General features: G+C 42.8%; 2 protein-coding genes across 3 annotated transcripts in view; one reads left to right on the forward strand and one right to left on the reverse strand.

The window, feature by feature from the left end:
- The window catches only part of tmigd1 (transmembrane and immunoglobulin domain containing 1), an 18,625-nt gene continuing 4,877 nt past the window's right edge, over positions 1 to 13,748 (reverse strand). Inside the window, exons 3-7 of one of the 2 annotated variants that reach the window (XM_080307554.1) lie at positions 7,756 to 7,840; positions 7,348 to 7,626; positions 598 to 885; positions 362 to 465; positions 1 to 277 (exon numbers count right to left, since the gene is read on the reverse strand). In XM_080307554.1, coding sequence (XP_080163680.1) covers positions 266 to 277; positions 362 to 465; positions 598 to 885; positions 7,348 to 7,626; positions 7,756 to 7,819 — 747 coding nt within the window. In that variant the 5' untranslated portion in view covers positions 7,820 to 7,840 and the 3' untranslated portion in view covers positions 1 to 265. Of the gene's footprint in view, positions 278 to 361; positions 466 to 597; positions 886 to 7,347; positions 7,627 to 7,755; positions 7,937 to 13,748 lie in introns of those variants that run through there. The other variant, XM_026181756.2, reaches the window with a different exon arrangement.
- The window catches only part of slc47a1 (solute carrier family 47 member 1), a 24,379-nt gene continuing 18,349 nt past the window's right edge, over positions 7,719 to 13,748 (forward strand). Inside the window, exons 1-3 of the mRNA XM_026181750.2 lie at positions 7,719 to 7,876; positions 11,213 to 11,416; positions 11,772 to 11,873. Coding sequence (XP_026037535.2) covers positions 7,787 to 7,876; positions 11,213 to 11,416; positions 11,772 to 11,873 — 396 coding nt within the window. The 5' untranslated portion in view covers positions 7,719 to 7,786. The remainder of the gene's footprint in view (positions 7,877 to 11,212; positions 11,417 to 11,771; positions 11,874 to 13,748) is intronic.

A 13,748-nucleotide genomic window follows, 5' to 3' on the forward strand; every position in this document is an offset into this window, starting at 1 on the left:
TCCATGGCTGTGCAGCTCCTGTAGGTGTAATGTATATGTAGCCCTGCACTTTTGTCCATATAGTATATATGTATATATATTCATTGTTTATACATTGGGAAGAAAACTTAAATGTAGAATAGATGTATCTCTCATCACATCACAAAATTAAATAGAAGGACACAATAATGGATAATCAGAGTCTTTTACACACAGAGTAGTGGCGTTATCTTCATGGCTTGTCTCGTTTGGTGATGTAGAGAAGACTGGTTATTTTGAGCACAACTTACTTGCAGCACTGTTAAAAGAGATTTAAAATATTAGAAGGTCTGGGTTGTAATCAGTCAGTCTCTGTACTCCACACGTGTATTCTGTGCGTTACCTTTACGATTTTCCTCCACCTTGAAACAACAGCAAGAAGAGCAGTGAGGCCCACAACCACCAGCCCAGCTATCATGGGCCCCAGTGGGAACTTCAGGGTTTTGTCTGTAAAAATGAAGATTAAAACATTAATAACCAAGCCATAATATCATGCACTGATTTTTATAATCCACTTAACAACTTAATGTGGAGATGTGGCTTGGGTAGCATTGCAGAGTGCTGATCTAGTGAGCTCACCTGTTATTGTGACTTGGAAATGCCTGCTGCTACTTCCATACATAGGAGAGTCCACTGTGCATGTGTACATGCCTCCATGCAAGGTTTTCTTCACTTTGCTGGATGTCAGCTGACTTGTTAAGCCATTATTGATCACAGAGAGGCCATCTGCTAGTAGATCCACCAGGCTTCCATTTAGTGACCATGTCACAGAGGAGACAAGTGGATTGGCCCTTGTGTCACACTCCAAGACAAGGTCATCCTCTTCTTCAACTGTAACTTCCACTGTTTCAGAGATATTTGGGGCGACTGAAAAATGATCAGTGCAAATATTAATGCTTGTGAGATTATTGAAGTAATTTTTTCCAGATAGATGCACATCAACGTAACCAACCTAGCAGCTACACTGATTCAAACCGAAATATTCCATGACCAGCCTGCCATTAAAATTTGCACAGGTATGTTGGGTGTGTTTGTATGATTCCATCCCTCCCTCCTCTTAAAATGGAAATTCCCTGTTAAAGTGCTGTTGTCATGCAGGAATGTGACCACAGAACAACTAGTTCAAATCTTTTCAAAAACCCAGATGTCAGTTTACTATAAAAACCCAAACGTTGTACTCATGATCACTGATAATCGTGGACAAATCAGGGCTAGAATAAAGATGGGATCGTGGTCAGTTCCTTCCAGTCATGCTTCCTGCAAGTCCACTTGAATGGTCCATGCGTAGTTTGGTGTTCTCCATGGTCGAGACTAGTCACTCCACTCCGAGTGGGCAGGAGGACTACTAGTATAATATGTTAAAGATCTACATATTGTGGTGCTGTACTTTTTCCCTGAGATCAGTGAAAAATATATGAACTAACAGGTAACGAACCCTACTTTGGTTGGTCCTTTAGTTTAAAACCTGTTAAATGCTAATGACCCCAGTACTGGGGGCAAGATGGAAAACATCAGGTTTCACGAGATGTGCCGCCACATTTGTTTTTTAAAATATAAACATCTGTGGCATCCACAGAAAAATCAAAATGTTTTGTGAGCTCAAGGCTCAAAAACATTTTCTACGATCACCAAACACAGCTAAAACAACATATAATTAAAGAGCAAGTAGACATGTAGCAAAACTGCATGTTTCATCACGCTCCAACCAAAGTTCTCTGAACCAGCAGCAAAACAAGACCAAAATTATGCATCCCACTTGAAAAACATGATGAATTTTGTCCTACCTTTGCTTTCTTTCTTTCAAAACAAATCCACATAAAAATGCATTTCCTGAATACTTCCATCTTTCAATGTGCTTTGTGTTCTGTCTTATTTGCTTGTTTACACACAGATAAATTACAGCCTATGGCAGCATATTTTCTTCTATATTCTGTTTTATAGAATATAACCCCTCCGTGTCCAGGATGTGCACATCAGCATCACTGACAGGGTGGCTGCTGGCCTGTAGGTCTAAACAGACTGCAGAGTCCTGGCCTGATGAGGTAGCTTTTCTGTGTTGTGTCATCAGCTTAGAGGTTGTTTGATTTCACTGATGTATAATTTTACAAAAATGCTCCTTGTACTTAAACACATAGACTAGATCCTTGGGGTGGAGCAATTTTCTGACGTAGCATGTTTTTTGGTTTGAAAGCCACAGAGACGCATTGTTTAGAGAAAATGTGTCTCAGGATCACCAAAAGGTTTTCGTTTAGGCATGGGTTGTAATTCTCTCCTCAAGTATTCTTTAGGTGGCTTCCTGGCTGGTCAAATGTCCAACTGGGAATGTCACATCTACCCAGGGCCATTTTGATATGATGTTCTTCTGCTGCCCTACCCGGCATGTTTGCGAGGATGTCGTTCGCTCTGTGTTGTAGTGTCCTGATGACAACCTGTTTATGCTCCAGAGTATGATGACAATCCAACCTTGAATACTGATACATATTAAAGATAGTGGTGCAACGGATCCAAAATCTCACGGTTCGGATCGGATCACAGTTTTAAGTCATGGATCGGATAAATTTTCGGATCAGCAAAAAAAGACAAAAAGACAAAACTTTAACTCGCCATTTACTTATTTAAGTATTTTTTGGCTATTAAAAAACATTCAACTCAAGACTCATTCCACGCAATTATATAAAAACAAATTAAGGTGCAATATAGGGCAGTACAGGGCTTTGTATTTACCACTCCACTGTGATATAATGAGCAGTCACGGTCATGAAGCTTTCTGTTGCCCTGGAGGTCCACCCATTTGTAGTTAGGGCAACAGAAGATGCCTGGAACAGTTCAGGCATAACTTTAGACTTTTCCTGCTCATACATGCTTGGAACGATCTTGTCACTGAAGTGGACGCGCAACGGGATATCATAGCGTGGCTCAAGCATGTTCATCATAGTTTAAACCCCCTTTTTTGCACAACAGAATACGGCCTTATAATAGTTTTAGCCCGGTCGGACTGGGCAGCAAAGGGCTGCTTAAATGCTGGAAACTCCTCTGCTCCTCCACTTGGACTGCTAGCGCTGGCCATAACTATGGCTTGACAGACTGACCACGCACACCATACACATACAGTGATCCGTTGCCCCACTATTTAAAGATCATAAAACTGAACTCAGTCAGTCAGTGTGATAGTTTTGGTCATTATGCAGTTATATTGTTTCTGATTCCTAACTTGGCTAAATAATTTCAAATTCATCTAAAAGTGATTCAGTATTGGCTGGGAGTATTAATATATAAATACAATAAACAGATCAGATCAGAATTCTTTTTTTTTTTTTTGTGTCCCGTTTGGATCTTTAGCCATCAGAATTGTTGTCTTAATGCCAAGAAAGATGCCAAGCGGATTTATTTTGCCAAGTGGATCATCATGACCTTGCCATATTGGTCCATTTGATTGACCTTTATTATAATTATGAATTTATTTTATTTTCGGATGCTACAAACAGGACAGACATGACTGGGGGATAGGACAGGGAGAAAGAATGAAAGAAAGAGAGGGAGAGAAACAAAAAAAGAGGGGAGAAGAGAGGGTGAGAAGGGGGGGAAGAAAGAAAGAAAAACAAACAAAACACCTGGATCACCTGTATGGAGAAAAAAAAACAGAAGAGAAAGCAAACAAAAAAAAGAGCAACATCACCATCACAATAAACTAGCTAGCAGTAGATAACAGTAGATACTGAATATTAAACGCTATTGTGCAGCACGCAAGAAAGGCAGCGCACAATGTGCTTTGAGGCAGCAGCCAAGAAGGGTGTAGTCCGCGTCTGTGAACACCCGTGTGTACACCTGTGTGCACACCTGTGTGGATCAGCATGCTTGTATTACAAAGGTTTCTCCATGTAACAATCTGCTAGGGAGTGTGGGGAGCCATAGCCCCGTCCCCCAGGGTATGAAGCAGGTATGGAGGAGATCCAGGCCCCAGATATCCAGAGGCCCCAGAGTACAAGGACCCGAGGAGGACCACCAAAAGGGGGGGAACCGTGCCACCGTCCTGGGAAGAGCTGAGTAGAGCCCCAAACGAGAGGTCACCCAGCAGCTACGGAGCAGAGGCCAGAGGGGGTTGCAGTGGCGTGCCCGCGGGCTCTGCCGGCAGCCAGCTGTGCCAAAGAGGACCGAGCTTCAGGCCCAGAGGCCAGAGGCCTGAGGGCACCCCACACCCCGGAAGGGGCTCAGCCCAGCCCCAGTTGACAAGAACCACCAACACACCAACGTCTGAGGGCATCAGCCACCGGCAGGGAGTGTGGTGAGGGGAGATAGGCCTCCGTACTTAGGAGGGCCTGAGATGTACCCAGAGAGGTTGAGTCTAAGACCCAACCTGACATATAGACACAGACGAACAGGCGCACGCGGACACAAACGTGCATTCCCAGCCCCATATACACAACCAAATACTCGGCACTCACCCACGTGTAGACAGACACAAATAGACACTGCACAGATAGTCACACTCCCCAAACATACTCTATATCCCAGGTCCAGGTACCCCCGCCCCCAGAGGGGCAAGCCGCACCTAGACCCAGGAGATGTTACCCTTCTCTCTGGGGTGGAGGCAAGTGGACCACCTCCTTATCTGCAGTAGCTGGGAGGCCCCGCATCCCAGACCCCAGTCTGACGGCCAGCACCTCCTCCCAGCCCCCCAGCCCTGACGGCTAACAGAACCGGGCTGAGTGAAGACCCCAAACCTCCCTACGCCCGCTCATATGTAGTGTTGCTGTGTGCTGTTCTAAAGTGCATTTAAAACATCAGAGAGCAGCACGGCTCCTCCCGAAAACCTTTAGTGTCTATATGCATTTAAAATTGAGGGTAGGGCACCAGCGCCAGAGGTGGGTTGGAGTACACCGACCATCCTCTGGATGCAGTAAAACGTGCCCACCCCCAAGGCCCTATATGTATGTGTTATGTGAGAGTGTGAGTAATGTGGATGTCTAGGTTGCAGAATAAAAATTGAGGCACAGGCGGCCAGAAGGGGACAGAGGGGGAATGCCTCCCCTGCACCCTGGTGACATACCTGCACCCCAAGCCCTACGTGTGTGGGTGGGTGTGGTAGAGCGGGAATAGGGAGGCAGCTGAGGATGGGGAGGGAAGAAAGGGAGGGGCAAGCGGCCCCTCCCTGGGGCCAGCTCCCCTGCTGACCCCAGTAGGCACCCCCACACTCTGGAACCCACCAGGGCAAGGGGGCCCAGGCCCATCCGGACTGGGGCCCGCAGCAGCAGCACCGCCCAGCCCCAAGACAATAGACACCCAGGCTGAGTTCATTCTCTACCTCTCCTATATCTCTCCCCCACCTGCAGTGAGGTGGGGTGCAGTGAGCTCCTGTAGAGAGGAGACCACCTGCAAAGATATAACAACCTCCCCACCAGTTAGAGAGCCCCCTAGTTGGGCTGATGCACCAGAGGTCCCCTGCACTGGGGCTGAGCCCCCCTGCACCCACCCGCCCACAGCTCCGGCAACACAACAGCCAGGACTCAAGCCCCCAAGGCCCAGCCAGCACCCCAGACCGGGGGCGGAGCACCCCCAGACCCCCAAGCCTCCGCGCCCGTCCCGGACCTACCCAGGGGCAGCCAGGCTACCAGGCCAGTAACCAACGTCCGCCAGCACAGACCCTCCCCCGTCTCCGCTGTACGCAGCCACAAGGAAAACACCATCTAAGAGCCATCAGGGCCCCTACCCAGGTCATGGCCACATCCCCCGGGTTAGGCCCTCCAGGGAAAACGTCCCTAGGGGCTCCCCAGACGCCGTAAGGCCGTCCCTACCACCATATCAACCACAATAGTGAAGGCAGGACCAAACCATGACCCCCCACCCCAACTAGGTGATTAAGTCGATCAAATGAGCCCAAAGGGATTGATCAAATGTGATGGCAGAGGCTGTATCAAGATTAATGTGATCTATTAGATGGTTTTTATATTGGTTAGAATTAAGATTATTTTTATTTTTCCAGTTAATGAGGACCATTTTCTTGGTAATGCATAGGGCCGTAAAAACAACGTGGGCTGTGTTTATTTCTGCAGTGACCTCATCCAAGTTGCCCAGCAAGCATACTAAAGGGGAGGCTGGAATGTTACATTTCAGACACTTTGATAAGTCTTCACATATCTCACGCCAAAACTTCTGAACTGGTGGACAGAACCAAAGAGCGTGGATGTAATTGTCCGGTGTGTTTGCTGTGCAGTGTGAGCAGTTGTTGGAAGGCGTATTCATAATTTACCGTGTTCATAATTTTGCAGGCGAAGTCTTTGTACTGAGAATGTATTCTTTTTATTAATAATTTCATTTAATTCTAGTTTTGTCTTGCATATTTTGTTTAATATTTCTTGATCTTGTTGTGACACATAGGCTTTTTCTAAGAATTTGATGTTTTTTTCTAGTTCCTGAATATTTTTGTTTTCTTCTTTCTTCTTATGTGATGAGAAAGAGATTATTTTACTTCTCATCACGGCTTTCCCTGCTTCCCAGAGGACAGATGCTGATGTTCCTGGAATGTCATTAAAGCCTAAGTATAGAGTCCATTCTTTTTTAAAGTATTTGATAAACTCTTCGTCTTTGGGCAGTGATGTATTAAATCTCCAGTTTTTACTTGGTGTAGTATTATTCTTCTGTATTAGTGTTAAAGATACAGGAGCATGATCACTGACAGCTATAGGATGAATCTCAGTGTCTGAAATGTTACTTAGCAGTGAGCTGCTGACCAGAAAACAATCCAGACGAGAGTAGGAGTGATGGACATGTGAGAAGAAAGAATATTCCTTACTGTTGGGGTGAAGGGAGCGCCATGCATCGCAAAGACCAAAGTCGCTCATATACTGTTTGATTATATTTGTGGACTGCCAATTACGCTGAGTTCCTGCTGTATTGAGCCTATACATTTCTTCATTTAGTCCCAGGTTGAGGTGTCCCCCAAGAACAATTGTGCAGTCTAGGTGTTCGGAGAGTGTACTAAAAAAACCATGGAAGAATGAGGGGTCATCAACATTTGGACCATATATACTTACAATACATAGCTTTTGGTTAAGTATAGATAGTTTGACGATTAGGAATCTGCCCTCTGGATCTATAACTGTATCGAGTACTGTGAAATTAATATTTTTATGTATTAGAATTGCTACTCCTCTTTGTCTAGAATTATAACAGGCTGAGAACACATTAGGAAACTCAGGTGTTTTAAGTTTATTCAAACCTGTGACAGGCATGTGGATCTCTTGTAATAAAACAACATCTGCCTGTAATTTTTTAAGAATTCTGATCTGTATAAAAAAAAATTACAGATTAGAATTCTTTAAGGGGACTTACATGTGACATTCAGGGTGACAGAGACTTGATCTGTGGAATTGCCTTTTTGGTGGCAAGTGAACTTGGCACCATTATCTTCATAGGTTGGTGTGACACACAGACTGCTGCGATTCTTGTTGTTCCCTTCCTTCAGAAGAACTGCTGCATCATTCCTCAGCCAGACCAGCTCTTCTTCAGCTTTAGTAACACCAAGCGTACAAACCAGCGATACAGGGTCATTGAGCTTTACCTGTATAACACCCTCATCGTTGAATGCAGGTTTAGACTGGATATTAATGCCTTTAGGATGGGGAAGAAAAGGAAGTTGAGTAAGATCGGGGGAGTAAATCTTGACAATATAAATAGTGACAAGAAAACTGATTGAGATACATTCCCTGTGACCAGGTCTTTCTAAAACAACAAACTTACCTAAAACGTGCACTGCATAGAGGACGAGGAAATGGAAAACTGCGGCTCTGAGGATAAACTTCATTTTGCTTTGCCTTCAATGAACCTGGAGGAAAGGAAGAGATCATTAGAAAAAGCACTGGTATGCAATTCATTTACAATTTTAAGCTAAAGCATTACAAGTTTTTTCAGATGTGGCATACCACCAGACACCGCATTCTGTTGTGTTCTTCATCGAGAGCTAGTAAGACCTCTAACCATTTACTTAACAGGACAAACAACAGACCAAAAATACGTTAAACATTAGTCTCTCGGAATTTTAGCCTCAGATTAAATTTACATTCCAGACAAAAGTGCAAACATTTTCTCCTCTGCACTTCTAAAAAAAGAGAAAGCCATTAAAAAACATTCAACTTATTTATCCTTCTGTAACCTTAAAAAAAAATAACTACCTGATCTGAATGACCTGAAAATGTCTGTGTTACACAGGTTTTAAGCAGATGAGCTGCTGTGTTAAACTGTTGACTGGCTGTACATTTACAAACCTGGTTTAAAAATCAGCTAGCATCAAAATATCTCAAAATCCGTCTACAGAAAAAAAAAGGGATTTTTCTGATTTAAGTTTAAATCAGACTATTTCCAACTCTGGCAACCAGAACTTTATGACTCAGAAAGGAAACACATTTGTTTAAAAATACTTTTTTTTCAGCATTTGTTAGATATTAAGGACAGCATTAAAAATCCTAAAAAAACCTCTCCGGATTTAAAACTATAAGAAAGATTTTAGGAATTATACTATATATATATATATATATATATATATATATATATATATATATATATATATATATATATATATATAAATGTTTCGCATTCTGAGATGAGTTAGACGAATTTACCTGATGAAGCTCGTATCTTGTCTGTGTTACATGAGGGTATGAATGACTGTTTTAACCTGGATCAGCTCCTAGTCCGTACTTCGCAGGTCCCTTTTTATAACTACCGTCTCGTTCAAAATGCCTTTCTTATAATAGTATTTGCCTTCATGTCAACACCCTTTAAATCCTCCCACCCATGACTTTTTTCCATCTTTTATTGTGGACACTTTTAACACAAGGAAAACCTTTATTGGCTGTAGCCATTACAATGGCACTAAAAGTAAACTGGGTGTGTGTGCCAAGTTAAAAAACACCCTTTTTAATAGTTAAATTTTTATTTTATCACAAACCCTTAAAATCAATGGTTGGAGGGATTCAAAATTAAATTAAAATTCTTTAAAATCAGTGTACTTCTACACATTTATTTATGAAGCAAGTTACAATGGAAGCCCATTAATTATTTCTAATACTATAAAATAATACAAAATATATAAATTACTTATACATTAAATTTGTGTGTGTCCTTGAAAAGGAGCGGAAGGCATTGTTATTTTGCTGTGGGAAAAGGGATAAATGTAACTATAGTGTTTGTGGATTTACTTCCTTGTCAATTTTCCTGCCTTTCCTGTTAATGTCAGATGAGTGACGGTAAACGCAGATCAGTGCAATGGAAGTTTGTGAGTATATAAAAACATGTAAGAATTTTTTTTTTTCGAAAAACCTAACAAATGTTAATGAGACGTGACGTGAAATTTGAACTGTAACAGAAATTTCAAAGACATGGGTTTACTGCTCTGTAACATGCTAATAATTCAGGGTTGCCCTAAGTTTTTTTTTTTAAATCAGCATTTCTGAACCAACTGCTGGACCGACAACAACAAAAATGTGCTAATTTAATGAGCATTTGTGAGGAATGCAAATAATGTTACTACCCTTACTGATAGCTTGTGAAATATGCTTGGCTAAACTTTGCTTCAAAATTTTCCACTGTTTGCTGAGGCATAGATTCTGATGCTTCAGCAATTAAATTTGTTAAGTCACAGTGCTGTGCATGCAATGTTTGACTCCAGGTGGAGTAGACGTCTAAAAGTAGCTTTAAAGCAAGACCTGCAGCGGACACACTACGCCTAGTTATTACTTTACATCAGAAATAAATCAGAAATCAAATTTGAAGCAGGAAAAAGGCCAGCTTCCTCTCCCTTTTATTCTTGCGACTTAGCACATATGCTAAAGTGCAAGTTGTAATAATAACCATCGCCTTCACGGTTGGACCGTCTTCATTCATCTATTTCACCACTGCCAATGCTGTACTTTTTAATCTATGACAGATTTCTGCGCTCGCTCTTTAAGAAAGCCTTATGTGATCACACAAAGATCAAAGGTTAGCTGCAATTGCAACACAAACAGAGGTGTAAAAAGACACTCTTTATGATGCTGTTGCACAATTGACTGGATCGCACACTATGGACAGGAAACTCTTTCTATCCATGTGCAGGCACACACACACACACACACACACACACACACACACACACACACACACACACACACACACACACACACACACACACACTTTTCAGCTCTACTGTGTAAACTAATTCTTTAACTTCTGACTGAGCCCATGGCCAGGTTAAAATCAGTTTGATCAAGTGGACATGATATGTATTAGGTGTTCATTTCCACACTGTGCCTTTTTGGAGTTTCAGTGATTAAATCACCATCAGTCGTCAGGCAATTCATTAACATATAAATGTACGGTAAGTTCATAGGATTTACAGGTCCCCATGTGTTGTGAGAGGTGGTCTATTCTCAATAGTCAGTCGACTATAAAGACTATAAAGTCAAGTTATCTGTAAATGCTTGTGAGTAAATGTTTGAGTTGTAGAGCGGTCGGGTTTTTGTGCTCATGTGACTTTGTTGATTTATGTGACACGAGGAAGGACAACTCCAAAAATCATTAGTCAAAGTCCATTCAGAGGGAGCTACAATCAATGGCTAATACCAGCACACACAAACACAAACAGCATGACTGCCCTGCACCAATTACTCAAAGCCTGCAGATCAGATGCCATCAAAATTCCTTGTATACACTGAAAAACAAGGCATTCCTCATCAGATTACCACTGAGCCCTGCAAGACCACTCAAACGCGCAAGTAAACCCACACGACAAAATATGCCATGTAACATATTCACAAAGCACGCAGTCGTACACTGCACACAGAGCAAATACTCAAACACGTTGCATTCCCTCCCCCAACTTCAAGACACGTTTGTCAGCCCTGTTTTGATCCTTGTATCAGAAAGGTCTTCTGTTCTTTTCCAAAACCTCTCCAGCCGTCACCTCCCATGTTTATTTTCTCTATTTTGTTTAATCTGTTGTTTCCACCACCACATCCCAAAACCACATAATTTAATCAATAACTTCTAAGAAGTGCATGTGTCGCACTTCTAAACCCAGATAGGCCAATTGCCCCTCTTACCCTTGCACTCTCTTACCCCACTCCCTCCCTGCCACTCTCGCTCCCTCCCACCAGTGCTTTCTAACTTTTCTCTCTCCTCTCTCCCGTCTGTATTCTCTTTCTGTGTTTGAATGGAGAAGCTGGATTCACCGGAACCAGCACACCCCTTGCCCGGTGCAGGGCCCGTTGCTGAGGTTTCTGTTGCTAAGACGGCAGGGGCTGTGGAAGACGAGGGTGCATCATGGGTGAGATCCAAACTCTTTGAGTGTAGTTGCATGAAACGCTTGTTGCCGCAGGCTTACAGAGAAGAACTCTACCAAGTGTTACGACTCACAGGCCCACTGGTAAGTAGCAGAAAGTGGTCTTCTTTTTCTTCTTTTCCTTTTTAGTTGGGGGATCCCATGATTATAATACGCACAGTCAGCACACTCCTGCAGTGCAGAATTACTGTTTTTAGTGCAGGTTTACATAATGTAGTGAAACTAGTCACTATTTCTCAAATAAAACTGAATATACTGCATGCCTAAGAAAAAATGTTGTCTATACTGACTGAATATTAATGCAGACAAGTCTGTGCCTTGTGATTTCACAACACTGCTTTGCCAAGTACTGACAAGTCCCCTGGACACAGTTAATGGCAATAAATCACTGTGCTTTCACCGTACCAGCAAATTATTAAAGTCCTGCTTGTTTCTACAGCTGCTGTCGCGGATTCTGAACTTCCTCCTGTCATTTGTTATCACCATATTCTGTGGTCACATTAGCAATGCAGCACTGGCTGGATATGCACTGGCCTCAGCGGTACGTACTGTACTCCTTTTCAGAACAGTTTATTTTAGCACCACTGCTTTGTCTGCTTCTTGTGGGTTGTTATGGTAGCGCAATAAGACCACTTTCTCTCTAAATTGTTTGTCTTTTTGCATACTGGAGGTCCTGTTACAGGTATGAGTTGGGTCCAGTTGTCACCTCAGAGGGAAGGGACACTGCAAATTAATTTAAAAACAAACAACAAAAAACAAACAAACTGGCGGTTGCCAAGGCTACCCCTCAGCCTCCTAGTAGATGTGACAAGTGGTCTAAATGGTATAAATCTGAAAATCCTAGGAAAGGACCTATAACCTTGAGGTCGAGGTCACCAGGATTCAAAATCATCCAAGATTTTTCGTAGATACGTCTAAGATATGAATTTGAAACTCCTGGTCACCTCATTCTCGAGTTATTGTATTTACAAACTTGGGTGTTGACGCTGCCTTCCCACCTGCCCAGCGAGTGGATAAAAATATCTCATCAGCCTTTTACAGCTGAGGGGTAAAAAATACTGAGTTACTGGGTTTAGCCTGTTAAGCAACATTTCTAGCCTGTTCCTACGTACACAAGGCATGAAGGGTTGATGAATGGTTCCTTAAGGCAAAACTTTAATTTGTGATAGGCTTTAATTGTACTTATTCATAATGTTAATGAACAGCCTACTTACAGTTCTGACTGCACTTAGAGGGCAAACACTTCACTTTAAGCTTTTTGGGGTTCACTTTTTTTTTTTTTTTTGCCTGTCCTGTTTGGCTCTTTTGCCATCAGAATTATTGTCTAAAGGTGAAGAAAGATGCCCAATGGATTTACTTTACCAAATAGACCATCCCAGCCTTGCCGTAATGGTCTATTTGATTCACCTTTTATTATTTATTTTATTTTATTTTCACTTGCTAAATACAGGACAGACTTGACTGGGGAAAAGAAAGGGGAGAAAGAAAGAGGGAAAGAAAAACAGTGGAGAAGAGGGACGGGGATAAAGTGCAAAAAACAAAAACCAACAAAATAAGCAGACAAAAAATACATATATCAATCACCTGGATCACCTGTTGAGAAAGAAAAAAGAGAAAACAAGCAGAAGAAAAAAAAAGAGCAACACAATAAACAACATCACGATGATCTATGGGAATATAACAGTAAATACTAAATATTAAACACTACTGTGTAGCACGTAAGATCGACAGCGCACAGTGTGCTTAGAGGTAGGAGCCAAAAAGGGTGTAGTTTGTGTGGGTGAGCACCTGTGTGTACACCTGTGAGCATGAGCGCGCTTGTATTTAAAAGGTTCCTACATGTAATGATCTGTTAGAGCAGCGGTCCCCAACCCCTGGGCCTCGGGCCGCGAGAGTTGAGGCTCAGGTGTGAAATGTATGGTTTTCAGGGTTTTTATCGGTTTTCAGCGTTATTTTGTTATCGTTTTTATCGTTTACTCGGTTTTCCTGGGTCTTTTCACGTGTGTTATGAATAAATCTTCTTTTTTTCAGTACCGGTACTAGTTTTGTTTTGTTGTATTTATCTGCGACACCTGAAAATATTGTTGGTCATAAACCGGTCCGTGGCGCAAAAAAGGTTGGGGACCGCTGTGTTAGAGGGTGTGGGGAGCCACAGCCCCGTCCTCCAGGGCATGAAGCAGGTATGGAGGAGATCAAAACTCCAGACATCCAGAGGCCCTCAGAACACAAGAGACCAAGGAAGACCAACAGAGGGGCAGCCGCGCCACTATCCCAGAAAGAGCTGAGGAGAGCCCCAGATGAGGGCTCACTCAGCAGCCGCGGAGCAGAAGCCAGGGGGGGGTTGCAGTGACATGCCCGTGAGCTCTGTCGGCAGCCAGCTGTGCCAGAGTGACCGAGCCCCAGGCTGAGAGGCTGA

This window comes from Astatotilapia calliptera, chromosome 10, assembly GCF_964374335.1.
Source record: "Astatotilapia calliptera chromosome 10, fAstCal68.1, whole genome shotgun sequence".
In the NCBI taxonomy this organism is placed as follows: Eukaryota; Metazoa; Chordata; class Actinopteri; order Cichliformes; family Cichlidae; genus Astatotilapia; species Astatotilapia calliptera.